The sequence below is a fragment of the Triturus cristatus genome, chromosome 4_1, assembly GCF_964204655.1.
Source record: "Triturus cristatus chromosome 4_1, aTriCri1.1, whole genome shotgun sequence".
NCBI classification, from domain to species: domain Eukaryota; kingdom Metazoa; phylum Chordata; class Amphibia; order Caudata; family Salamandridae; genus Triturus; species Triturus cristatus.
The window spans coordinates 1,113,085,338-1,113,111,598 of record NC_140585.1 but is presented as its reverse complement, the minus strand read 5'-3'; the positions used below and the strand labels follow the sequence as shown (position 1 = coordinate 1,113,111,598).

At 44.5% G+C, this 26,261-nt stretch overlaps 1 protein-coding gene across 1 annotated transcript in view; it reads right to left on the bottom strand.

Annotated features, from left to right (window-relative positions):
• COG5 (component of oligomeric golgi complex 5) overlaps positions 1-26,261 on the bottom strand; it is a 1,436,183-nt gene that overhangs the window by 694,156 nt on the left and 715,766 nt on the right. The window contains exons 8-10 of the mRNA XM_085654126.1: positions 25,014-25,173; positions 8,120-8,232; positions 7,956-8,033 (exon numbers count right to left, since the gene is read on the bottom strand). Of these exons, the coding sequence (XP_085510252.1) occupies positions 7,956-8,033; positions 8,120-8,232; positions 25,014-25,173 (351 nt within the window). The remainder of the gene's footprint in view (positions 1-7,955; positions 8,034-8,119; positions 8,233-25,013; positions 25,174-26,261) is intronic.

The window sequence follows — 26,261 nt, the reverse complement described above, 5'->3', positions numbered from 1 at the left end:
GGCCCTCACAATAAATGCGTCAAGGGCTACTCCTCTACTTTTACTCATTTTATAGTAACGATTTTCAGGTGGCCCAACTACAAAGCCGCAAAACAATGCAATGGTAAACAATAGGTAACTAGTAACTTCACGTTACCTTAAGACTGGGTTGATAGAGTAAGTGCCTGATGGTCAGTGACGGTGGGGTGGCCCAGCCCGGCCTCTTCCGGCCCCTGATGGGCGCAGACGGGCCCGCCTGCGTCCCGCGCTGCTGGTGCCCTGTTGGTGCCCTGTTGGTCTTTTGAACGCCTCCTGGCGTTCTGGGGCAGCGATGTGCGCGCCACATTGGCTGCTGGGAAAAGTAGTCCAGTGATCCCCGTGGGCCTCCTTACACCGGAATGGCCGAAATGACTCCAGCGGCGGCACCAACAACAGGCACCGTGGCCTTATGCTACTGCTCACTGTAGTTGAATCTGTATACTAACACTTAATTTGGTCGATATCTATGAAGCAAACAGTTTCTGCTTGTATTCTGGCCCCTTGAACCAGAATGCCATCTGCATGGTACAAAGGGTTTTCAACTTGCGCCTAGGCACTATAGGGAGAGACAGTGTCATTTTTTAGGCTGGGTTTCATATGTTCTTGTTATTTTTCGTTTGGGCTCAGTCTTGCTGCCTGGTTTTGGCAAGCAAGTGTAGAGAGGTGTAGCCTTGCCAGGGCAAGGAAACCGCCGAGATTGAACTCTCAGTAGTGAGCCGCAACAGAATGGTTGGAGGATTAAAAGCCGGAAACTCCATTAACTGAAAAGAAGGGTGCCAGTCCAAGTGAAAGGTATTCTTTGGCCTTGATCGCCATACAATTGAAGCACCTCAGTTTTAGATCTTTTTGGGCTTTATTTAATAGTGTTTCTACTACATTCCGGGTTGTTTCTCTTCAAAAATCAGTGTTGGGTCTGAGTGTTGCTACAATACACTTGAGACTGTAGTTGCTGGAAAGCAATCACTTATGCCAAGGGGCACATATAGAAGTTGAAAAGAACAGATCACATGGGGATTGCAAGTGGTACACAGAATGATCTGATTTTCTCACGAAAAGGAGAAGGTGCAATTCTGATTAGTAACAGATTCTGGAAAAATCACTGAATCAATTTTTGAACAGTATCATATATTCCCAGACACTTCTCCTTCATCAGAATAAGGTCTGCAGTGTCAGAGGTGGCTGAGAGGTCTTGAGGTCTCCAAGCAGCCCGACGGCCTACGTCTGGGAAGACTCTGACCATGGAGAGTGCATTCTATGGTCCTATTTCTGCCCTGAAGCCCATCTGGTGGTTCTGTGGTGAGATGTGTGAGCCACAAATTCAGGACGGTCTAGGATTCCACAGGGGGATGGCAAAGCATGAGCAGGGTGATATGTGGCACAAGTTTGGTTTAAGAGGTGGGTTTCGATAGGGGTAACAATTGTCTGTTGCATGGGCTTGTGGACGAATACAAGGAGAAGGAAAGCTTTCAGAAGCTCTTCAATGACTTGAGCTTGAGTAAGAAGGAGTTACTGTGCATGTTAGAAGCTGCTATCTTGTTTGAATCTGTGACCTCATTCACACCCAGTCAGAGTTGGTCATGGATCATGTTAAACAGGAGTGAGCATACAGACTGGTACTGGAGGGGGTTCGAACTTGGTTGATATGATCTCCCAGATATTTCTAATATTTTTTTATTAAACAGCATCAGTAGGTCTCATCAGCGTATGTGCTTGTAATGGAGTAGCTTCTTTTGCTATGAGATATGGCATTTCATTAAAAAAATCTGAAAACGTTTTTGGGATAATTTTTTGCTTTATTGATATAATGGTAAAGTCGCCTTCTGTAGTCACATTACTACATTATTATATCACCAGGCATGTGGATTTTAATGTAGGGTTTGCCCTCTTTAGTTCTGAATCATAAACATTCCAGGTTCCAAATGTTGCCACGGTGAAGCACGCAAGGGGCAATGAAAAAAGAAATGGAGAAAAGTGAAAGAGGAACGAAGAAAAAAGGAATGGAGGAGGTATAGAGTGGGGTTCTTGTGTGGGTGTCAAAGAGGGACTGAGACAGCAGAGTGAGGAGGAAGACAGAAAGGAGAACACAGGGAAAGAGAAGTAATGCCATCAGCTTTGTGACAGAGTACAGTCCACGCCGATGTCTGCAAGGTCTCGATGAGATGTATGCAAGCCAAGCAGGGGCATGGAGCTTAGGGGTGGGAGTCTCTAAAGACACTTGTTTGGGTGCCAAAAGGATCTTTCATATGAGAGCACTGTTGGCTTACTGCAGTAACACACACGGGTCTATGCAGGATATGTCTTTGTTGTCTGAAGGAGCTCAGTTGGGACCTTGCAAGTGCTCAGCTGAGCCCATAAAGGAGATTAGTGAGATCCCTGCAGGATCTCTGGAAGGCTCCTGAAGGAGGTCAGTTGTGTCCCTGAAGCAGCTCTGTTAGGCCCAAACAGGCACTATGATGGGTCCCTACCGAGTTCCATTCGGTGAGATGCTTGAAGGAGATTAGTAGGATCCATGCAGGAGTTCAGTTTGGTCTTTGCTGGAGTTCAGTTGGGTCCTTGTTGGTGCTAATGTGGATTGCTGCAGGTTCCCTCTTGGGGCTCAGGCCATGGTTACTTAGGGGCATGACGATTAGAGGAATTGCAGCAGTATCTCAACTGGGAGCTGGTTTTGTTGCCTGCAGGAGCTCACTTTTTTCCTTGCATTTGCTTAGATGGGTTGCTGCAGGAACTGAGTTAGGTCTGTCCTTGAGCTGCATGGAGTGCTTGCAGGAGCTCAATTGGGTCCTTACGGGAGCCCCTTCCTGAAAACCTTTAGTTGAGGGATCGCACTCAAGAGGGTGGCAGCAGGACCTCATTTGGGTGTCTACCCATGTGAAGCCAGTGCCAACGGGAGTTCAGACATGTTCCTGCGAAATCTCAGGCACTTACAGTAGCTCAGTGGGGTGTACGAAGGGCAACGTTGGGCATTTGCTTGGGTTCAGCTGAATGCACGGGGGCTCAGTGAGGTACCACCAGAAGGACTAATACAAGGGTTGTAATTAAAAATAGGAGGCGTTTCCCTGCACTTGGCTTGGAATACGTTAAGATGCCAATCACACTGTTTGAACCCTGTTTCCCAAGACAAAAGTGTAAAGAATGTTTGCTGAAACTATGGCTGATGGTGCAATCATTTCAGTACAGGACTCCTTCCCATCCCCAGCCAGCAGCATGAAGAACCTGATCCACTGGTCTGTGCTTAGTGCGACTGCTGCGTGCATGGTTACTCACACGCCTGTGCAGGGCTGCATTTATTAAGCCCGTCCTCTGGCAGGAGGAAATTAATCAAATGGATTCAGACAAGGTGAGAAAACAATGCAAATGAATGGACCAGAATAGATATCAAATATGGGTCACTGTATAAAAATCAGGGGGGCTGCGTGGTTATTTTTATGAGCGGGATAAAAGGAAACAATAATATACTTCACACATGTAAGAATAACAATATCAGGAAATGTAGAGAAAACACATAGAATGTATGCTCCCTGGAGAAAGCTAATCGCTTACATCGCTAATTGCTTCACCTGCTTACAGTGACAATTTTGAATTTGGTGGCATGAGGAGATAAACGCAATTATCACAAAGGTCTATTTATAGCAGGAATTTTTCCAGCCCTTTTCATTGTAGGTTCCCAGCGTGCAGTCTTATTTCCCACCGCTGCCTCCGCTAGAATAGGAGTAAATCTCTTTAGGGCCTGAGAAGATCCCGGATTCCTCATGTAGCATTCCTCACATGCGAAGAGCAAGCAGGACCCTGACCTGAACTTGAATTTTGAATTTATTACATTTGCATAGTTACTTAAAACCACTGCAATACAAATTTCAAGTAAAACAATAAAATCATAAGATATTAATTTCACATTTGCAAAATTCCTATATCGTTAGAAGTTTAAAAACAGTTAAATTGCTATCAGATTCAAAGTGCTTTGATCCTCATACAGATAGCTGTCAATATAAGTTGTGCATTCTGCCCGGACTTCATTGCTCTGTCTGGGCAATGCTATTAACCAAAAGAGGGCATTATTAAAAGACCAGTCCAAGCAGGGCCGGACTGGCTGTAGTGGGCACCGGGCATTACCCTGGTGGGCCGCAAGGGTGTGGGCCGGTTTTGGGCCCCTGGGAGGCCATTTTTGTTACAGGGCTGTTTTTGCAGCATAGCTGCAAAATGGGCCGAGCCGAGCACTTTGACAGGGCCGGTTTGGCTATTTGTGTGATGATAATCGTTTCTTTTTGCAGCTCAACGGTACTTCTATGGGCAATTGTGCAGCTCCCAGCTATGCAAATTTGTTTATGCACAAATTTGAATTGGACCACATCATCCACAATGATCCATGGAAATCACACTCACTCCTTTTTTTTAAGGTACATTGGTGACATTTTTCTAATATGGCGTGGTCCCAAAACCTTATTAACTCAAGCCATTGATCAACTTAACCTAGTTAATGACAGATTGAAGTTCACGTTTAACATTGGTGAATCACATATCAATTTTTTGGATGTTCTTATCTACATCAAAGATAATCACATAGAAACCAATCTGTACAGAAAGGATACCGACAGAAACAATCTTTTACATTTTTCCAGTTTTTACCAGCCTTCACTTAAGAGTCACTTACCATTTTCTCAAATTCTCAGGATCAAACGCATTATTTCAGAACCGGAACAACTTGAACAACACGTTTCAAACATGGAACGTCGTTTTCTTGATAGGGGTTATCCACCTCAAACTCTTGCCAGAGCCATTGAAAAAACCTCAACGAAACATAGGGCACAGCTATTGGATCTACAACAGCTAAACACCAAAGTAACTTCCAGAGCTGTTATTGTCACCAAATATTCCACAGAAAGCTTTAGTCTCAAGAAAGTTAGTCTTAAATATTGGCCTTTGTTACAAGTCGAATCTGACTTTAACCAAATCTTTTCTGAAAGACCGTTGTTTGCCTATGAAAGGAGTAAAAACCTTATGGAATTATTGAAACCAACTAATCCAGCCCAATCAATTTTGCCACACAAGGGCACAACGCCCTGCTACAATTGCGGTAATTGCAATAGCATTATCAAAGGGAACACAGTTCAGCATCCCACACTTGGATACATCAAACTATTTGTTTCAGCAACGTGTGACTCTAAAAATGTGGTATACATGTTAAAATGCCCATGCGGATTAGCATACATCGGCAAAACAGAAAGAAAGATCAAAACACGCCTGAACGAACATAAGAGTAACATTCGGAATAGGATTTTGAAGTCTGCTGTTGCCACACATTTCAATGAACACCAACACAACATCAGTCAACTACGTTTCCTGGTTTGTGAAATGGTTCCTTTCAAAGAAGGTAGAGATAACCGCAAGTTTCTGATTCAACGCGAAACATCCTGGATATACAGAATGAACTCCCTGGTACCCAATGGACTCAATGATCGGATTGAACTTAGTTGCTTCACGTAAATTTGCTATGTACTGTGGTGCTGGTTCCACGTATTAAGCCACGATCAGCTTTGCATCTGCTCATCATTGTTTTGGTTATTGTCTTCTAAGTTAACATCTCTCAGTCTTTCTTTTTTTCTCTTGAGTCCTCTTTTAAGCACTCTTATTTTTTCATTGTTCTAACTATTTTTGATATTTATTTATTTTCTCAATAGTTCTTTTTTCTTCTATCCTATACTTCCTACTTTCTCTTGAGCCCTTTTGCACCATTGCCTCATGAAACCTTATTGACAATTCACGTACACGCTCGTATTTTTTTTTTTGCAAACACCAATTTTTCACTCTACTTTTTTCATTATTCATTGTTAACATGGTCTATTGTGAACGTTTTTCAGTCCGCTCCACGTATCGTTTTTAACTTCATGCTTTGTGATAATGTAATCACATTTCTTTAAGTTGGCCGCCGTTTTGATTCCGTTGTATGTACCTGCTCTAAGATGGCCACTATTCTGCATCATAACACCAGTCCGCTTTCATTGTTTATTGTTTCTAAAGAGCATGAACAGTAGTTGACTTTTGTAACCTGTCAACGCGAGCATTGCACACGTTCGCTTCTGATTAGCTGAAGGTAAATCTATGTTTAACGGAGTGTTTTCGTCTAATTGTGGGCAACTATCGATGTAATTTCTTTCGTTACACCTTTCAGTGCTCCACTATTATGGTGGCTTGATTGTTAAACTTCGCCTACGGGCTTTTTCCACTAAGCTCGTTTTATCGTTCCGCTATCATGGTGGTTTGGTTGTCTTAAACTTCGTCTATTGCCTTTTTTCATTTATTTAGTCAAATTGGTTTTGTTCGTTGCACCCTTTTTTCAATCACGGTGACTTCCTTTGTGGTCTCGAATTTTACCAACGGTCTTTTTCCAATCACATTAACGCATTTACGCATCAAGTCTTACCTCTTATGGTTTATTTTTCATCGTTCACCTTCAGTTTTCTGCTTATGACAATGACACAATGCATGAGTTTCACATATAGTCACTAGCTCGATTACAGACTGATATCTGTTAGGGGGTTGAGACACTTACTCCTACATTTCATTTTTAGGATTCCTCCTGACGAAGGGTCACTCACCCGAAATGCATGGAGGATTTTTCTTTGGTTTCCTTTAAACGCAATTTGGAATTGCTCAAGCAGCTTAACCATTCAAATATTCATGCTGACAATGGATATTATTGTTCATTAAAATTCAAGATTTACCCTGTTGAACTTTTCTTGGATTCATTGCGACTTCGTCGCAGCATTATTGCTGTGCTATAAGAGGGACACCACTCATCGCTGAGTGGTGCAACTATTGCTAGTTCATACATGCCTGGCCCACGCGGGGTGGTCTTCGAGATCTGACCGACCTCCACTCACTGCTCCCGGCGTCTCTCTCACTGTGACTTTCTTCAGAGGTACGACCCCTTCTCTGTGCTCGCTGGATGCGCCCTCTGCAGGGACGCAAACACGCACTACTGTATCGTACTCCATATTGGAACAAGCCATGTACTCTACCCTTCATAGAGGCTCTTGCAACTGTTTCATGGCATCGCTCTGTAAAGCGGGACGCACACGCTGAACGGTAATGTACAAGGACACAATCCATACCTGCAATCAAAATCTGCATGGTCTGCTTTGCACCCTCATTTCTCCATGCACACATCCAGCGAGGGACATGCAATCAGCTTCCACAACCTGAAATCCCAGGTGTTTGTGAAGGCACCCCAAATGCACCTTATTGTTGAGAATGTTCTAGACACTCTACCGTTCACCCCACGAGCGCTCGAATTACAAACACAACACACTGCAAGAATTAGGCAATTGGTTCAAAAACTGGAATCTTCTCATAAGAATCCACAAAAAAAGAATCGCGCTAACAATAATTTGGAATTTTCCGCGATTTTTCAGTTTGAATTTGTAACGATAACTAACTTCATTGCTTTAAACATTCATTAAGGTATTATAACTAATTCTAACTTTCGCGTCACTTTACCCTTTATGTCCTCAGTGAATATCTAGAATTCATGGATGACAGAGGAGTAAAAGACAGAGGGGTAAGAGACAGAGGAGTAAAGTGAAAGGAAGTGGCTAAAGACTCCAGCAAAAAGGATGAAGGTATAAAGGAACATCTTTGGTACTTTGAACCCTATATTGCTGTAGTAACTAACTAAACTTATTTGTTTCAATCCACATTTTTATTCCATAAAATTACTTGCTGCAATTTACACATCAGCGCTGCTTTGATAGATAATAACCTAGAGAAAACCTGGATTCTCTTGACCCTTAGAATAAAGAGGATCAAACGATCTCCCCAAGCCTAGAATAGATAAGTTTACTGGATGATCACAGCTTTAACAAATCTCAAACAAAGTGAACTTTAGATTGGCGTTGATTCTTCAAAACTAACGAACAAAGTATGCAGAATAGTGCTTTTACCTTCGCTATTTCATCAATGAAGCACACGTGTGTGACAGGATCCCTCTTCTTAATTAGCACCTTCTGGAGATGTTGCACCTGAAACATGACAATTAGACAGTGGGTACACTTGAGTACTTAAAGGCGAAGAACCACATTACTGTTGAAGCTAGGATAAGCCGTACCTGCACACATGCCGCACAGATCTGGTCCATGAGTTTCTCCATGTTGGTCCACAAGGCAGCACGGAACGCTGCGCTGTTTCCTGGAGTGGGCATCGCAGCTCGCCCAGGACCTCCTGCACAGTTGTAAGACACAAGAGGGGTTTGAAATCAGCAAGTTTGGAAATGCTATGAAAAGATGCACATACCAAGTTCTATGACCCTTATTTTTTTAGGGAAGTAAATTCATTAAATATTAGATTAGCACTTTTTCCTTAAATTTATTTTTATTGATGGTTTACAAAGGAAACAATTTATAAGGTTCACATCCTCATAGTAAGGTACAAGTACATTCCAATAATCTTAGGTCTTCACCATTCCAATTGTACATATAACCGATGTCCAAATTCAATTACCATTCTTACAGTATTATCACATGTCTACACAATTTCTTCCTCAGATGTTTCCCCAGATCGTGCCTTAGGAGGGTCACAAATATACCCCTAAATTTATTCCACCCTCCCCATACTTTATTCCATTTACTCAGGCATCCACAGTTACTGTATACTGTTTTTTCAGTTATCATAACCCCAGCCATATCACTACACCAAGCTGTTATCGTCGGTATTTCCTCCGACCCCCGTTTCTGTGCAATGTTCCGCTTTGCAATCATTATTCCCAGTGTAACCCACACCTGAGCCATGATCGTAAGATCATTTGACTCCCAGACGTTCAATAAGCAACTCTTGGGTTCTGGCAGCAGCGATATCCCCTCAACCTGCGATATCGTCCTCAGAACCCTTGCCCAGTATTCCGCAACTCTTGGGTATTGCCATAGTGTATGAAAAAAGGTTCCCTCATTTCCACACCCTCTCAAACAGTACGGGTGAGAAGTTTTCCCAATTTTGCAGAGGAGGACTCTGGTGTAATAGACACGATGTAGGATTTTTAGCTGTATCAGCTTAAGCCTCGAGGCTATGCCCACTTCCCGCGGGGATGCCGTTGCACCTTGCCAATCCGCATCATCCAATTCTCCCACATCTTTGGACCACTTTTCCCCTAAGTGCCTCAGTGGGGTCCGCTAAATTATTGACTAGTTTTCGGTATATGAGGGAAGTAGCACGCTTGTGCATATCGTCTGTTAGTAATCTATCTTCTAACGGGGTAGATTCTGGAACCTTAACTCCTGCTGGCAAGGCGGCTTGTAATGCATGCTTGATCTGCAGGTATCGAAACCGTTCTGACTCTGCCAGTTCGTATTGATCCTGAAGACCCTTGAATGAGATTATTTCTCCTTTACTCCGCAAATCCCCCACAGTGGAGATGCCAATTGCATCCCATTGAGCGAAGCCCTTGCTGTTCCTGAGTCGCCCCAGCCGCTTAGTGTCCCATAAGGGAGTGAGTTGGGTTCTAACCCCCCGCCAGCCTAATTTAGTATGTCCCTTATGCCAGAGAGCGACAGTATGTTTTGCAGGACCAAGGAAGGAGGGGGGTCGCCTCTCGTTATATAGTGCCGACATCATACCTTCCGCCCTAAGTTCGTGTCTATCAGCTTTAAAGGCAGGGTCAGAGTGTGGGGCATGTATCCATTGATTAACTACCTTCAATTGAGCTGCTCAATAGTGTAGCTGGATATTTGGGAGCGCAATTCCCCCATCATACCAGCCCTTTACCAGTTTGCTCTGTGCAATCCGTGCCGGTTTATTCCCCCACAGCAAACTGGAGACCTGCGCCTCTATCGCCTTGAAGTAACCTGGGGGTACCAGGGATGGCGCATTTTCTAATACATAAAGAAATCGAGGAAGCGCCATCATTTTGAAAAGCGCCGCCTTTCCCAGGAGTGTCAATGGCAACATGCCCCAATGTGCCACATTCCATCTGAAGCGATCCAGATGAGACACGAGATTCAGCTTATAGAAGGCCTCCGGACTACTAGTTATATTGATTCCTAAGTATTTAAATGTGTCATCTGCGACAGACAATGGGCAGTCCTTGGAGAGTCGAGGGGGCGGCCCATGTAAAATGAATAAAAGCGATTACGACCAATTTATGGTATACCCTGATGTCCGACCAAAGAGTTTACAGATGTTAAGTAACGCTGCAATTGAGCAACTGGGGGAGGCCATGTACAGTAACACGTCATCGGCATATAGTGAAATACGATCCTCCCAATCTGCCGTCCATCTCAGTCCCCGAATCAGTGGTTCCCACCTAATCCATGCCGCTGCAGGCTCAAGTACTAGAGCAAACAAGAGTGGCAACAGTGGACAGCCCTGACGTGTGCCACGCGAGAGTGGGAAATCCCGAGAAATGTGTCCATTAGCTGTCACATGCGCCATTGGGTTAGTATACAGCAAGCGTACCCATGCACAAAATTTGGGACCAAAGCTCATGTGATCAAGCACCGCGAAGAGGAAGGTCCATTCCACCATATCAAACGCCATACGGCCGTCTAGGGAGAGGATGACTGCTGGCTCTTGTATATATGGTATACGAGCCATCACCCCGTGCAGGCGCCTCAAGTTCAATGCTGTACTTCTGCCAGGCATGAAGCCTGATTGGTCTGGATGCATCAGTGTCCCTAGGAGCGGCGCAAGTCGCATTGCCAGAAGTTTAGCCAGAATTTTGGCCTCCCCATTGATTAAGGATATGGGACGATACGAGGTACACTCCTCGGGAGGTTTCCCCAGCTTTGGGATTGCTATTATAGTGGTTAGTCTTTGGTCTAATGGAAATTCGCCATCCTTCAAGCTGTACTGAAACATATTAAGCAAGTGCGGTGTAATTGTGCCCGCCGTTCTTTTGTACAATTCTATTGGTATACCATTGTGTCCCATGGCCTTCCTGATTGTAGAGAGCCGATCGCCGACTGCAGTTCGGCAATCGTGAGATCAGCTTCCAGTTGGAGGGCCTCCCCAAGCGTAAACCTGGGCATAGCGATATCTTTAATATACGACTGCGCCTCCTCCATGGACATAGTGGAGGACGATGTATAAACCTGTTGGAAGTGCCCTGCCAGCATCTGCACTATTTCTTCCGGGTCCGTTACTACCTGTCCATTGGTCGTACGGAGTTGAGCTATGCATTTCTTACCCTCTTCCCGCCTATCCAACCATGCCAAGAGTTTACTAGCCTTATCGCCAGTTTCGTAAATCTTGTGTTGTGTTGCTGCCATGCACGTTTTAACCGTGTCTTTGAGATACTCCCTGTATTCTTGTTGTCTGAGGGTTAGGTGTTGAGTCGCGGCTTGAGAGGGGTCGAGTGCGCATTGTCTTTCTGCCTCATGCAGTCTAAGTTCTATGTCATTGAGTTCTCGTTGTTTATCACACTTGTGACCAGTGATAGTTGCTATCGCTTGCCCTCTGACCACAGTCTTGTAGGCCTCCCAGAGAGTGGTAGGGGAACTAACTGAAGACATATTATCCTGGAAGTAAGTCTGGGTAGTTATAGTAATAGCCTTCTTGATTTGTGGGACTTGCAGATACCCCGGGTATATGGGGTAAATGCGCTGTCGTATTTTGTGACTAGTTGTGTACGTTAGTAGCACTGGGGAGTGATCCGAAATGCCCCTCGGTCTAATTTCCACTGTCGCTATCTTCCTCAGACATACCTGTGAGGCAAAAAAATAATCTATCCTAGAGAGACTATTGTGAACTCCGGAAAGGAAAGTGAATTGACGCTCATCTGGGTGTCGATGCCTCCATGCGTCAGTGAGTCCCAGTGCCTCTATAAACCCTCCTACTGGGGAGACCCCATGGGTGCGTGGTCTAGCTGGGTAGCGGTCCATGACCGTATCAATGGTGTCATTAAAGTCCCACCCGATCACTAGTTCACCCTCTGGCAGATCCAACCAAAATTCACCAAGTGCTGCGAGTGTTACAGTGTGAAGGGCCGGAGGAATGTAGACCGACACAATGTTAATTGACCTCCCCTCCCATTGAACTGATATGGCCGCAAAGTAGCCATTTTTGTCCAGATTAGCACTTTTTCAATATTTATCATTTTTAACAACGCTGGTTCAAGTGGTTCAGGAGTTGCACTAAAGCCTTCTTTTCACCAAAAGCGCCAAATGAAGTAAAAGAAATAGCAGAAAGGACTGGTTCATATAAATAACCCACATAAGGGCTTAACCATGCTAAAAAATGGGCCCAGTACCACAACGGCTTGATCCATACCCAGAGGGCGCAGGGCAACAGGTGGAGGACCCACAGACCAAACCCCATCCTTCTCGGAGAGTGTCCCGGCTAGCAACCGAGCCATCCTACCTGTCGGTCTTGGCTGTCTGAAGCCTTTTAGGGGTCACCATTGTGGCTCTGGGGACCACTTGGAAGTGTGCGGCCCCTCCTTGTTCTTACCCTCGGATATACTAAGCTAGCACTTTTCACTGTGTCTGTCCAAAACATGCTTTATTTTGGCATTTCTGCATGCTTACTGTGTCTCAAAGTGGTCTGGCGTGGCCAAAAGGCATTTTAGCGTTCCATGAAACGGTGTAAACAAACAAGGAGCAACTTTTATTATTGGCTGAAATATTCTTCCCCGCTTACTTGTCTCAGTCTCGAGAACAGGTTTGGCTTAAAAAGGAACAATCTGCATTCCTTAATTCTAGATGCAGATGGTTCTTAAGTAAAAACAATGCAAATTACCTCTAATTTTAGTTCTCTGAAGGTGGCACACTTTGTTAATTCACATGTGTGGCCACGAGCTCATGTGATTTTATTTGTCAAGTTTTAAAGTGATTTTCTTCTCAAAGGAGAGGATTCCTTAAAAGGAACATTTTGTTTAGAAGCCCTTACAAAAGTACACCCAGAAACATCAAACATCGCATTTAAATAAATGAACATTCTAAAAACCCTTATTACACATTCTCGGCGAGATCAGCAATTTCAGAAAAAAATAAACAAAATTACAAACACACAAGAAAAGATTTCATTCCTGGGATACTCCAAAGGAGGAATTAACAGTCATCATTTGCCCAACCAAGAGTATCCACATAGAATAAAATTCGGCTTTTCTGACAACAGAACTCTAGTTTATGGCACGCAACCACTTTATACTGCCACCGCCTTCCTCCATCATCCATAGCAGCTGCTGAGTCTACATACCATATGTGACGGTTATGGTCCAATAAAAAGAAATCAAAAGGAATTGGTGCTTGTTAGCATCTGAGCAGGCTGCCATTACCTGGAGCTCTGGTGTGGCTATATTACTCTGCTTTAGGAGAAGTACAAGCATCATAGGACTGAAGGGTGGAAGACCCAGATGATAGTAATAGATGTACTCGTGGGGAGATGATCTTTGAACCGATATTGACACTCTCAGGAGCCAAAGGCAGGGTTTGGTGCCTAAGTCGGCATAAGATTCCTTAGGGACATGAGTCAACCACTCAAAACAATTTCAGCTATTTGTGAAAGGAAGCAAAGATATACATCACCACTGTCCGTCTATAGTTAGGACAGTGTTTACAAAGGAAATAGATTTTTTTTGTTTGCTAATAAGCTTTGGCGCCGTTTGACCAAGCTTCATAAAACTATCAACAACAAAAAATGTCATCCTGTTCAGCACTTTAGACACTCTACAGCCAAAACAGCGAAACAGAATTGCACCAAATTTGGCAGCAAAGTAGATCGTTACCTAGAAAATGTGCTTTTCGTTATATGGAGCAAATTTGTTCAGCCGTTGGCGAGAAAAAAAGTTTTCACATTTATAACTATCGAGCAATACAGTACTACCAAGGGAGTACAATGTACTAAACAGCAGATGAAACACACTATTTGGCTGGATCTGCAGGACAGAGACCTGTCCCCAGGACCAAGGGCTGTGATTGGCTGGCTACAACATAAAGAGAAATGCTGCAGCTGCCATTTTAGGACACAGGGACTTGGTCCCCCTGTCCTGAAAATAAAAACAAAACATATAAGGGGAGAGGAGAGGGGTACCCTGACCCCCTGGCCCGTGCAGAAGGGGGCAGGGGGGCCTGAAGGTCAAAGTGATTTTTTTTTCTCGCAGTGCTGCAGACTTACCATACTCTGTGCAGAAATTCAAGGGAGTACTGCAATATTACTTTGGGACAAAAAAAAAGTTGTTTGGGTGTCCGTCGGTTGTTGCGCCACCATGGGGGTTATAAGCAATGGGGGTCGGCCACCCACAGGGGGTTCTGTGCGTGGCATGGGATACTTTTATTGGGTAGGGTAGTAAAAAGGTACTTTACATTACAAAAACTCTGTATATATTCGGCAAAGATGAGGCCTCACATATTTCATCTCTCATGACATTTTCTATCACACTATTGATAAAATCATTGATGACATCTGAAATGACAATCGGTGACAACACTGCATGGTGGGGGGTGCGAGTGATAGCACCTTGAGTTAACTATAAATGGTGAATAATGTGGCTTGTGCTCGAATAAATCTCTACAATTTCAAATTCACTAAGTGCAGCCTCTTCTTTGTTCCTGAAGAAATATTGGAGAAACTCAGTCTGTTTCCCGCACCTGCACCAGCTGTTACATATAAGATAGGGAGTATAAAACGTTTCCTGATAGCAGTGAGGTGTTCACAGAAAAAAAGTAAATGTATGATATCTTGTTGCGAGAAATTACAAGGGCCAAGATACTCTACCCTTTTCCATCCTTTCTGTTCTCTGATGAGTAGATGCAATTGGTTAAGTCTAAATCTAGTAAATAAAAAACAATGGTTATTATTTGTGACGTATCCTAAATATGGTTCCATGGATGGTGTTGTTTTACATAGCTGGTGAGCCCTTACTGTTACCTTTAACAACTCACTCTCTTCCCTATCCATGGTGGCTATACGCAAGTACATTTCCTTGCACCATTTTATATCTCCCTTCACTAGGACTTCTGGTGAGTGATATAATTCTGGGCGGCCCAACTTTATTGCCAGTCTCTGGATGTATTTAAGCCAGGGTATACACAACCCATGGTCAAGTGACATACAATCTTTCATGATGATACGGTTAAGCAGTAGGTCAGGATTTAACCAAATGCCTATCCATTTCAGTAATGGTGCCACAGCAATAGAATCTTCCACAAAGCCAATTCCAAGCTGCTGATGGGTATTGTAATTGGCAGTTGTTTTCAGGACAGATAGGAGGTTCTTTAAAAACCTATCTTCAACAATCTGTATATTCTTTTCCTTTTTTATGCCCCATAACTCGGCCCCATACATGGCTAGAGAGATACACTTGGCTCTGTACATTTGGATAAGGGCCTTCATTGGCCTGGCTCCTAGCTTTCTGGCAAAACCCAATACGGCCAGAGTTGCTCTGGTTAATACAATTTTTTTCGCTGTAATTTGGGTTACCCAGGATCCTTGGTCGCCAAAAAGTACGCCCAGGTATGGGAATGACGACACCCTAGTTAGTATATGCCCCTCACAGTTAAAAAAGGTTTTAGCCTTTAAAGATTTCTGTCCAATGGCCATTACGTGCGATTTTGAAAAATTTACGCTTAGATCCAATGCCTTCATAAAACCCGAAAAAGAGTCTAACAATAATTGGAGACCCACTGCCGTCCTTTTAAGTAGGGCGGCGTCATCCGCATATAAAAGTGCGGGAATCAGGCATTTCCCTGCACGGGGAATATCTTTACATGAAGCAATTAGGGCATTGTCTAGGTTATTAATATATAGTGTGAAAAGCAGGGGTGCCAAAATGCACCCCTGTCTGACTCCATTTGATATGGGTATATCTTCCGTACAATTGCCCTGTTGATCATACCTAACCGTTGCAGATAAATCCCTATGCAGGTCGGCTAAGAAATAGACGATGTTTTTGTCTACTCCATAGGTTAGGAGCAAGGACCACAGTTTTGACCTGTTTACACGGTCAAAGGCCGAGGACAGGTCCATAAAAGCTACCAATAATGCTCCATTCTTAGCCACCGTATATTTACCTATTAGTAGTTGCAAGTTCAGGCATTGATCTATAGTACCCATCCCTTTTCCGTACTGGGCCATAGAGAGTGTTCCAGATTCCTGAAGCCAGCCAATCAGTTGGCCAAGGACCACCCTACCCAATACTTTCACAGAAGAATCTATTAGGGATATCGGGCGGTAGCAACTCGGGTCACCTCTGTTGCCCTTTTTATATATGGGTATAAAAACCGATCGTGCCCAAGTAGAGGGCAGGCCCAACTGACAGGCATTGACAAAGACATTGAATAAGATCTTAGACCAGGTTTTTACGTCTGATTTAAAAAGGTCTGCCGGGACTCCATCGGGTCCCGGAGCCTTATTACTTGTCATTTGCATAATGGCATGTGTAACTTCTAGTTCTGTGAAGGTCAAAGAATATTTCTCCATATTTAAAATTGGGCCTTCCAACATCCCATTTCCATCATACACCTGTTTAAAATGACTGTGCCATTTTTTTTCCTGGATACCACAGTCTAGCTCACTGTTACTTTTATCCTGGAAAAAAGGCTTATTAACCACAGTCCAGAATTTAGCACTATTCTTAATTACATCTATTGATGAAAGCTCATTCCAGGCTTCCTCCCTAATCTCATTTTTTCGCTTACTTTGAGCCTTTTTGTAAACATTTCTAAGGACAGCAATTTCAGCGCTACCATCAACTTCCGTTGGGCTATTGAGCAATTATGATCAAATCATTTTTCCCCGTTTCTGGGTTGCCCCTTCAATACTTTTTTAAGGTCACTATCGACCTGGGTGCAGATTCTGCCGTAGGCTGCTAAGACCTCATCCCCTATGATGCCATCTTTCAAGCAAGTGGACATATCATCCCCAACCTTTCCCATCAGATTTTCCTTGAAGTCCTTCGGTACCACACGGCACCATTTCAGGCGACGCATTTGATCGGTGGGCCTTATATCAAGGATTCCAGCAGTCAGGATGGGAATTACTTTTTTCCTTAAATCATCTGACAAAGTCACCTGAACAGGGTTGTGATCACCATAAGGAGTCCAGCTAACATTATACTGACTCACCCTACTTGCTAAGTTTACACTCACAAAGATATCATCAATAGTGGACCCCAGACCTCTTCCTTTATAGGTTGGGATATCTCCTGTATATTTGGTTAGGTAGATCAAATCATTGCCTACGATCAGATCTTCTAAATACATTCCCTGCGGGGTGTGTTCAAAATGAATATTTTCTTGGTTTGGTGGGCCTAAACTGTCCCAAAGAAAACAATTACCTATACAACAATGAACATTAAAATCACCAAGCAAAATAACCGAATAATGATTCGTACTATTAACATTATACATTTCCAAAAAATCATGTAGACTGACTAAATGTTCGTTAGGCGTGCTCTTAACAAAAGAATTATAAAAATTGACAATAAGCCAATTCCCAATTGAGTTAGTTTGAATTTCCACTGCAAGGCAATATGGCGAACCTGTCTCCACTTTAGTATAGATCCCTTCAAGTTTTAATGAAATAAGGGTTAAAAGTCCGCCCTTTGCCCTCCCCATGGAGGAGACAACTGCAGCCGACCAGAAAGCCGCATACCCGTCCAACAAAAAGGTGTTCTCCGTGTCCCAGGTCTCTTGTAACCCAATGATTTCACAGTCTGTTAAACAGTTCCTCCATTGTGGATCATTTGCTTTGCTATTCAGCCCAGCGATATTCCAACTGAGGACCCTCGTACCTAGACGTAGGGCCGACACTCCCACCAAACCATCAGTGGTGCCGGCATGAGTACCACCCTCCCTAGGGCACACTGAGTTTTCATTTGACCCGTGTTCCTCCTCCATAGTCAATGTGGGAGCTTCTATAGCAGGTGTAAGATGGTCCCGGCCATATTCAAGTCAATCGTTTGAGTCTAGGTCACTCAGGGGTTGATAACGATTGAATGTAGCAACCCCATGGGCAATACACCCTTCAGAACCAATTCCTCTGTCCCTGCGCAAGTCATTAATGGGCTGCTTTGTAAGATGTCTATAGAAATATCCCAGTGAGCGAAGTGTGATACCCTGATCAGTATGTGGCAGCGAGGACGCTCTTAACAGGGCATTATTAACTAGAAATGGGTTACTAAAATTTATAATGACACAGTCCCCCTTAATATTCTAATGTGATCGCCCTATCCATGAGACTCTCCTGGTGGTTAATATCTGACGTGATAACTCTACTGGGAACCCACACTCTTTATTTAGCCACGAGACAGTTTTATTCTTTAGAGATTCGTGGGATTCTGGCTTGTTTAACAGACCACCCTCTATTAGAGGTGGAACATTAGTCAACACTGCCACAAATGGGGCACATTCAGGAGGTAAGTCTGGTTGTGCACTAACCGTGCGACTGGACCTTACTTCGGCCGACCCCCTCTTGCTCCCTGGGCATGTTTCTAAAGATGGAGTTTTATTCACAGTTGACAGGGGCACAGCATCTGCTGGTTCTACTAAACTGGGTCCTTCCTTAAGGGGCTTATATGGCTCGTTTTTGCCCCTCGGGCCCCTTACGGCAGTGCTAACAATTGCAGTTATATCACTACGGGGTCCAGGAAGGTTTCGTAATCTTTCAATTTCCGCAGATAACATGTCTATTTTGACTACTAAGGGTTCAACTATCTTAGTGATTTTAGCCTCCAAAATGCCAATCAGGCAATCTATTTGTTCTGGATCTATTTTGATTGTGGCATTGTTAGGCAAAACCTCATTTAAACTATCCCCATTAGTGGGTGGAGGGCCTGTTTTTTTGTTAAAATTTCGGCCACCCCCCCCCGTTTAGTTTGTGTATACTTGCGAGGTCTCAACACTCTGAGTTGCCGGGGCCAAGGAACCCTCTAGTGGAGCCTCATTGATATCTTTTGGGTCGGCCATGTTATCCTGAATCTGCGCTGTTTCAGAGGGTAGGAGAGCTAGATCTGCCGAGTTTACCAGATCGTGTTGTTCAATACTGCAGCTAACACCCTGAATAGGAGGAGATAATGTAATGGGCGGACTGGTCAGTAAAGAAGAAATAGAGCCCTGACCCAGTGATTGACGTCTTTCACTATTAATTTTAGTAACAACTTTCGCCAGATAATTATCTAGTGTTGCAGCAGCGGAAGATGTTTTGCCTGTTGTGGGTTTCGACATTTTCAAAGGTACCACGAGATGTTTAATATTTAATATTAAAATTACAAACTATAAAGGCGCCTAAACAAACAGATGATAACAAACAGATAAAAAAGGGGATAATTCAGCTCCTTGACCTATAAATGGTCACTCAAACTCTATGAGACGATGAACTCGCCAAGTCCAAACAAACAGGAAACAGGAGCGAATACCTGACGCCTAGAAACGTGGCCCGGCCCGGCCTCCTTGTGCCTCTGAGGGCCTCAGAGGGCCCGCCCTTTGCCCGGGCTTGGCCCGTCGCCGCCCGCGCGCATCCCGCGACGCGGAGGGAGCCGTTTGAATTTAGCGCCTCCAGGCGCGGAAGTGCCGATGGGTGGGGGCGGTGACGATGAGGGAATCCTGGGAGGCATAGTCCTGCACTCCCTGCATCAAGCGCTGCGAGCGCCAAGAGCAGCGGCAGAGGAAGAGGAAGCGTCCGCCCCAACACGCCGGCCAGACACCGCCAAACTCCTCAAGACTGCCCAGGTAAAGACTGCTCCGCACTGACCCAGTCTGCAAAGGTCTCCCGCTCCACCAAGGGAGCCGTTTGAATTTAGCGCCTCCAGGCGCAGAAGTGCCGATGGGTGGGGGCGGTGACGATGAGGGAATCCTGGGAGGCGTAGTCCTGCACTCCCTGCATCAAGCGCTGCGAGCGCCAACAGCAGCGGCAGAGGAAGAGGAAGCGTCCGCCCCAACATGCCGGCCAGACACCGCCAAACTCCTCAAGACAGCCCAGGTAAAGACTGCTCCGCACCGACCCCGTCTGCAAAGGTCTCCCGCTCCACCGAGGGAGCCGTTTGAATTTAGCGCCTCCAGGCGCGGAAGTGCCGATGGGTGGGGGCGGTGACGATGAGGGAATCCTGGGAGGCGTAGTCCTGCACTCCCTGCATCAAGCGCTGCGAGCGCCAACAGCAGCGGCAGAGTAAGAGGAAGCTCCACCGAGGGAGCCGTTTGAATTTAGCGCCTCCAGGCGCAGAAGTGCCGATGGGTGGGGGCGGTGACGATGAGGGAATCCTGGGAGGCGTAGTCCTGCACTCCCTGCATCAAGCGCTGCGAGCGCCAACAGCAGCGGCAGAGGAAGCGTCCGCCCCAACATGCCGGCCAGACACCGCCAAACTCCTCAAGACAGCCCAGGTAAAGACTGCTCCGCACCGACCCCGTCTGCAAAGGTCTCCCGCTCCACCGAGGGAGCCGTTTGAATTTAGCGCCTCCAGGCGCGGAAGAGCCGATGGGTGGGGGCGGTGACGATGAGGGAATCCTGGGAGGCGTAGTCCTGCACTCCCTGCATCAAGCGCTGCGAGCGCCAACAGCAGCGGCAGAGGAAGAGGAAGCGTCCGCCCCAACATGCCGGCCAGACATCGCCAAACTCCTCAAGACAGCCCAGGTAAAGACTGCTCCGCACCGACCCCGTCTGCAAAGGTCTCCTGCTCCACCGAGGGAGCCGTTTGAATTTAGCGCCTCCAGGCGCGGAAGTGCCGATGGGTGGGGGCGGTGACGATGAGGGAATCCTGGGAGGCGTAGTCCTGCACTCCCTGCATCAAGCGCTGCGAGCGCCAACAGCAGCGGCAGAGGAAGAGGAAGCGTCCGCCCCAACATGCCGGCCAGACACCGCCAAACTCCTCAAGACTGCCCAGGTAAAGACTGCTCCGCACCGACCCCGTCTGCAAAGGTCTCACCTTTTACCCATTATGTCCTTTATATGATATTTTTACATGCTTATTTTCGGGTAACTACTTTGAAAACACTGTTTTCTTCCCAGCTCAGCTAGCATTGGACCTGTTTAAATCCGAATGTTTAAGTTTCTTTCAAGAACAAATTCCTGATAAAACAATGGACAATGGTGAGAGTCAGTGGATTTATGCAATTCCGTGGCTGCCACGTTTATCAAATAATTTTGGATTTACCATATTTGCCACAAAAGTTGCATAATTCGATGAATTTTATAAAAGATTTTGTTTTTCAGCTCAAATGGATGAAACTAATGTTGCAAGAGAATGTGCTGCATCATTTAAATAGCCTTGCCTAGCAGTCCTGGTAATGGTAAAGGTCCAGAGAGTGGTTTCAGCCTGTCATTTTGATGATGTAACTGTTGTAACCCATATTCCACAGTGACCTGTGAAATATTTCCTATATTTTTAATGTTCTCAGTAAAGTAAGGAAATTTATAATAATACATTTTGTGCTATAAAAGATCTAATCATGTATTATCTATCAATCTATAAATACATCTATCTATCTAGCTCTCTATAAACTACTGAAGCTGCAACTGCTTGGAGTTGCTCATGTTTTCTGTCCCTCTGAAAAGAGGAAGAAAGATTGAGTAATTGGTATACAGATTATCAGGATGTCCGCAAACAAGCCCTGGCCCTTTAGCTGGGAGTCCTGAGTCTCAACTATTTATACAAAGGTATCTATCTATCTATCTATAAAATGGGTATCCAAATAACATGGTCTAATATTGCCATCGAGAGATTGAGGTGCCTCATAAACCACAAGGCCGAAACCAAGCGGATTGTAAATGTCGCCAGATCCCTGGCCAAGCGGTTTGTAAATGTCACCAGATCCCTGGCCAAGCGGTTTGTAAATGTCACCAGATCACCGGCCAAGCGGTTTATAAATGTCACCAGATCCCCAAGATGGCCAAAAAGGGAGAAAAAAAAGTCATACTTTTACCATTTTCTATTTTTTAAACATCACAGTTAATTTTCGGTAGTTAGCTTGAAAAAGCGATTTACTTCAAAGTGCGTGTAACAATGGGCACTGATATTTTCGGCTTTGTTTACTTTTCATGAATTAAATGTTGATAAAACAACTGACAATTGTGAGGGCCAGTGGATTTATGTAATTTTGTGTCTGCAGTAGGTAAGGCATAATTATGAGCTCACCACAGTTGCCACATAATTTGTATAATTTGCACATTTGGCAAACCATAATGCTTCTAGTTCAGATGGATGAAAATGATACTTGCAGAGCGCATGCTGCAGCAATAGCCCCTTGTGTTGTGTAATCTAGACAACCTTGCCATATCATGTGGTCCTCCCTGCTGCCAGTGGTCGAAGTGGGCGGGATCGGAAGGGCACGGCGTGCCCCTACTTTTTTAATTTAACTAAGTCCGTTCCCCTACTACTTCATTTCAAAAATGCGTCCCAGGACGGCAGGAATGCTCGGAACATAAAAAATATTACAGGATGTGTGGTGCTCATCGAGGAAGGCCTCTGCAGTTGAAAGGACTTCCTCCCCCTTCCCCTCTGTATCTATGGACAGGGGCCTGCCCAGCAACACTGTAGGAGCAATCAATCAGTACGAAAAAACAGCTCCCTCTGATGGCCCGGCTGCTGCAGTGCTTTACGCGTCATTTAGTGCGGAGGCCACATACCTGCCCCCACTGTGACCAATACAATTGTCACATCAGGATACATTGGCAGCCCCGCCCTTGACCCCATCTGCCCATTATTTTCGGGCTCACCCAGACTGACGATGCCACAAGGAAAGGAAGAGGACTTCATGTGTAATTCGTGGCAGACTGTGCCCAAACCTTGGCGCTTTTTTAAAAATACCTGTGGACAATTTTGTCTTATCAGCTGTTTTCCTGATTATATTTCATAAAACGTGTACTGCTGATCTGTCTATGTTCAGGGATGTGGTCTTTCTAAAAATACTGTTTACCCTTTTCTAAGGATATAACATTAAAGCAGCCCGAGGTGTCCAGTTCTGTGACATCAGAGCCCCTTGTGGACCCATCCAGGGTCTGACTGTGAAAACAAATAAGCCCAGGCACCAAGGCCGGGCTGTTGTACTGGGCATCGGAAGGCATGCTGGAGGGGTGGGAGGCTGGTTTTGTTAGCGGAGGCTACAACACAGACCCCCAGTAACAAAACCTGCAGGGCTGTCCAGCACAATGACTCACTTCTCACTCTCAAAAACGCAAAAATCACTGCAGAATTCCTTGTAAGCCCAGCAGATTTCAGGTAACAATAAAAGAGTCAAGATTTAGATCTCTTGTGGTTGCTCTTCCTGTTGAGGAGAGATTGGAGAATTGTCTATTGACAGTTTTGACTCATCCATTGTAGCGCTGAGAGTTAAGATGCCTGCTGCAAAGAACCTGTACCATACAGATCACAGAACTAAATTTAATGGGCATAGCTCAGTGGGTTACTGCTTTTGTTACAGAGATCCTTTAGTTACTTGCAGTGCATAACTTACAATCATAATAAATCAAGCACCTTGAGCTATGTCCTGCCATCAAAGAGCTGCATGCAAACTGCATGGTGAGGGTTTGGAAGTTATGTTTTTCCCCAGTCTTTGATTATCCTAATACTGCTAAAGTTGGTTTGTTTGGGTAGAAATACATTCTTATTAGTAAATCCAACCACTGTGTTACGTTTTGAATCCTCGGGTTGTGCTTCTCCAGATTTTAAAAAATGCCATCCAGAATTGATGGCATGTGAATCCTAACACCTTGTAGCCCCTTTTGTCTTGTAAACATTTTCTAAACATTGATTTACACACTTGGATAAACATGGATCTATTGGTTGCATTGACTAACGTTATAAGCTGCAACTCATCAGTGAAATGCCAAACATGGTAACAATTGGGATGTTTTGCTCTTTGGGACTGATGCATCCAACCTGTAGGATAAACTTCATTAAGCTGGGCAGTTTTTAAACAGCGGGGCAGTTTTTAATAGGGGTGATTATGGTTAATATCTCTGTTCCTGGTTTTATTTGTTTGGATAAAGGTTTATGTTCAGGGCTTGTGTTATTAACTGAGTAGAGATATTATAGGGCACAGACGTGCACTATCGACCCCGCATGCGATGGAGCCTGACGAAGGATACTCGTGGCCTCAATAGTCTTTATGTACTGATCACGGCTTGTAACTGGTAGATTTTTTACAATGCAGTGGATTTTATGAATTATATTAATTGTATGAATGCTTGTTTTTAAAATGTTGAACTTGTATTTGAAAGATTTATGATTGTACTTTAATGCATTGTCATCGATGCGAAATAAAGCTTGACTGACTGAATGAGCCCTTGAACATGAAAGGTTGTGTTGGCATGAGAGAGATGAAGCTTGGCTCCTGGCAGACTCGAGCACCCAGCCCTCTGGCAGCAGCAGTGACTGCAGCTGGAGGGAGAAGCCAACACCACACTTCTCAAAAGAGGGCGTGACCAGGTGATTGGCGATGACCACGACAAAGGACAGGATTTTCTGTGCAATGATCTCCCATGCACCATGCAGAAGAGCACTTGGGGCTGCGATTTTAGTGAGTTTGCTTTCAGCCGGGAGGGATGTCATTCATACTTACTCACAACACAGCACAAGTAATACAAAAATAAATGTTTTAATAAAAGAGTTCGGTTTGCTCGCTGAGAATTCCCTTAAGAAATGTCCGAATGAGTCTCAGGAATCCTGAGAGCATATGGTGAATGTCTCTTTGTTTGCGTGTCTCTTTAAAAGTACTAGACGGCTGAGTGAAAGGCAGCGACGCGACAACATGTACTGAGCTGTACGAGACGAAGGAACACATTATGAGTAACTGTTTTCGCTGACACGATTGCCTAATAATTGATAATGATTTTAAACCTGTAATGTGTTTGAAGTGAGTTCCCTGAATCACTGAATGTCTGTCTCCGTGTCAAATGATTCCCAAAGTGAGTAAGCACACAGCTACAGACAAGAAGGTGCCAAGATCCTGCTTCTTGGACAGGCGCTCCATACAATTAAATTATTTATTATTTTATATGTTCTGAACAATGTATAAACACTTCCGGCTGTACAGAGAAATGGAAGCTTCAGTGCAACAAGATGCAAGAAATCGTAGCCGTACCTCTTGTTTGTAAAGGTTGAGTCAGGATTTTGATGTCCAGGGCGCTGCTGATGTTTTCTTCAAGAGATGCACAGTACCCGTCCACAACGTTATTTACGGTATCCTTCAAACTCCCCAGGTTATAAAACACCTGCAGTGCTGTGCCCACCTGGGTTGGATTCTGTGAAATGAAAGGAAATTCTGATTTAGATAGTGAGATTTTGAGATATGATCAAATGGTTTTGGATGAGGCAGAATCCCACAGTGAACATTTCTACTCCCTGAACTTTTCTACCCCTGTTTTAGGATAGAGGATATCCTGCTCTGTGGCTCTCCTGAGATCTGAAACCTGCACAAGGTTTTGGGGAAAATTATAAATCATCATAAGCAAAAGGAAAAGACGGAATATCTCGTGGAATCTCGACTTTCACAAGATTAGTAAAAACATAATTACAAGCATTGGCAAAGTAACCTTTTTAGAACACATTTTAAAACATGACTAAATGGATTAAATGATGGCTGACACAGGTGTGTGTGTATTCAATGCAGTCTCTGAATAAATTTCTAATATTTAAACAAATGGAGTTCAAAGATGACCAATGTGTCGGAGTTGGCTCTGTCTTAAAGCATTCAGGTTTATTTTAAGACATCTCATTCAAAAATGGCCACTGTGGATGCACGTGCATCCGCGACAGCCATCACCAAATGACATGTTACAATAAAAAAATATTCGTATGCGCCTTCCCCCTGCAACTTGACACATGGGTGACCATCTTGAAATGGTCAAACAACATTTTTAGATACCCACCACCAATTCAGCAGTGGGCACTAAAAAGTGAAAAGAAAATGGAGGAGGTAGATGAGACATGGGGAGGGTAGGGTGAGGATGCTGCTAGAGAGAGGCCAAATAGGAACAAAGGGGAGGTGGGGAGCAAGAACGAGAGGGAAGTGAGACAGACAACAAAGCCAACCAATCATAAGCAATGGGCAGACTCAAAGCCCAATCTATGTATATGCAATATATTGGAAACACTAGGTCTTGCAAACATACAGTTAAAGCTGTGTGTAGCAGAGACTTTAAAATTTCAACTTCAAAAGGAAGGATTGGTATGAGGAAGAAAAGGGCTGCGGGATTACGGTATCGGCTAAGCAAAACAGCAAGTGATTAAACTTCCAGTTAGAGTAAAGAGGTGCAGGGTTAAACTGATTAGTGAAGGAAAGGAGTGCAGCTATGCTGCCACCTGCAAAGAGCAGCAGGGAGACAGAAAA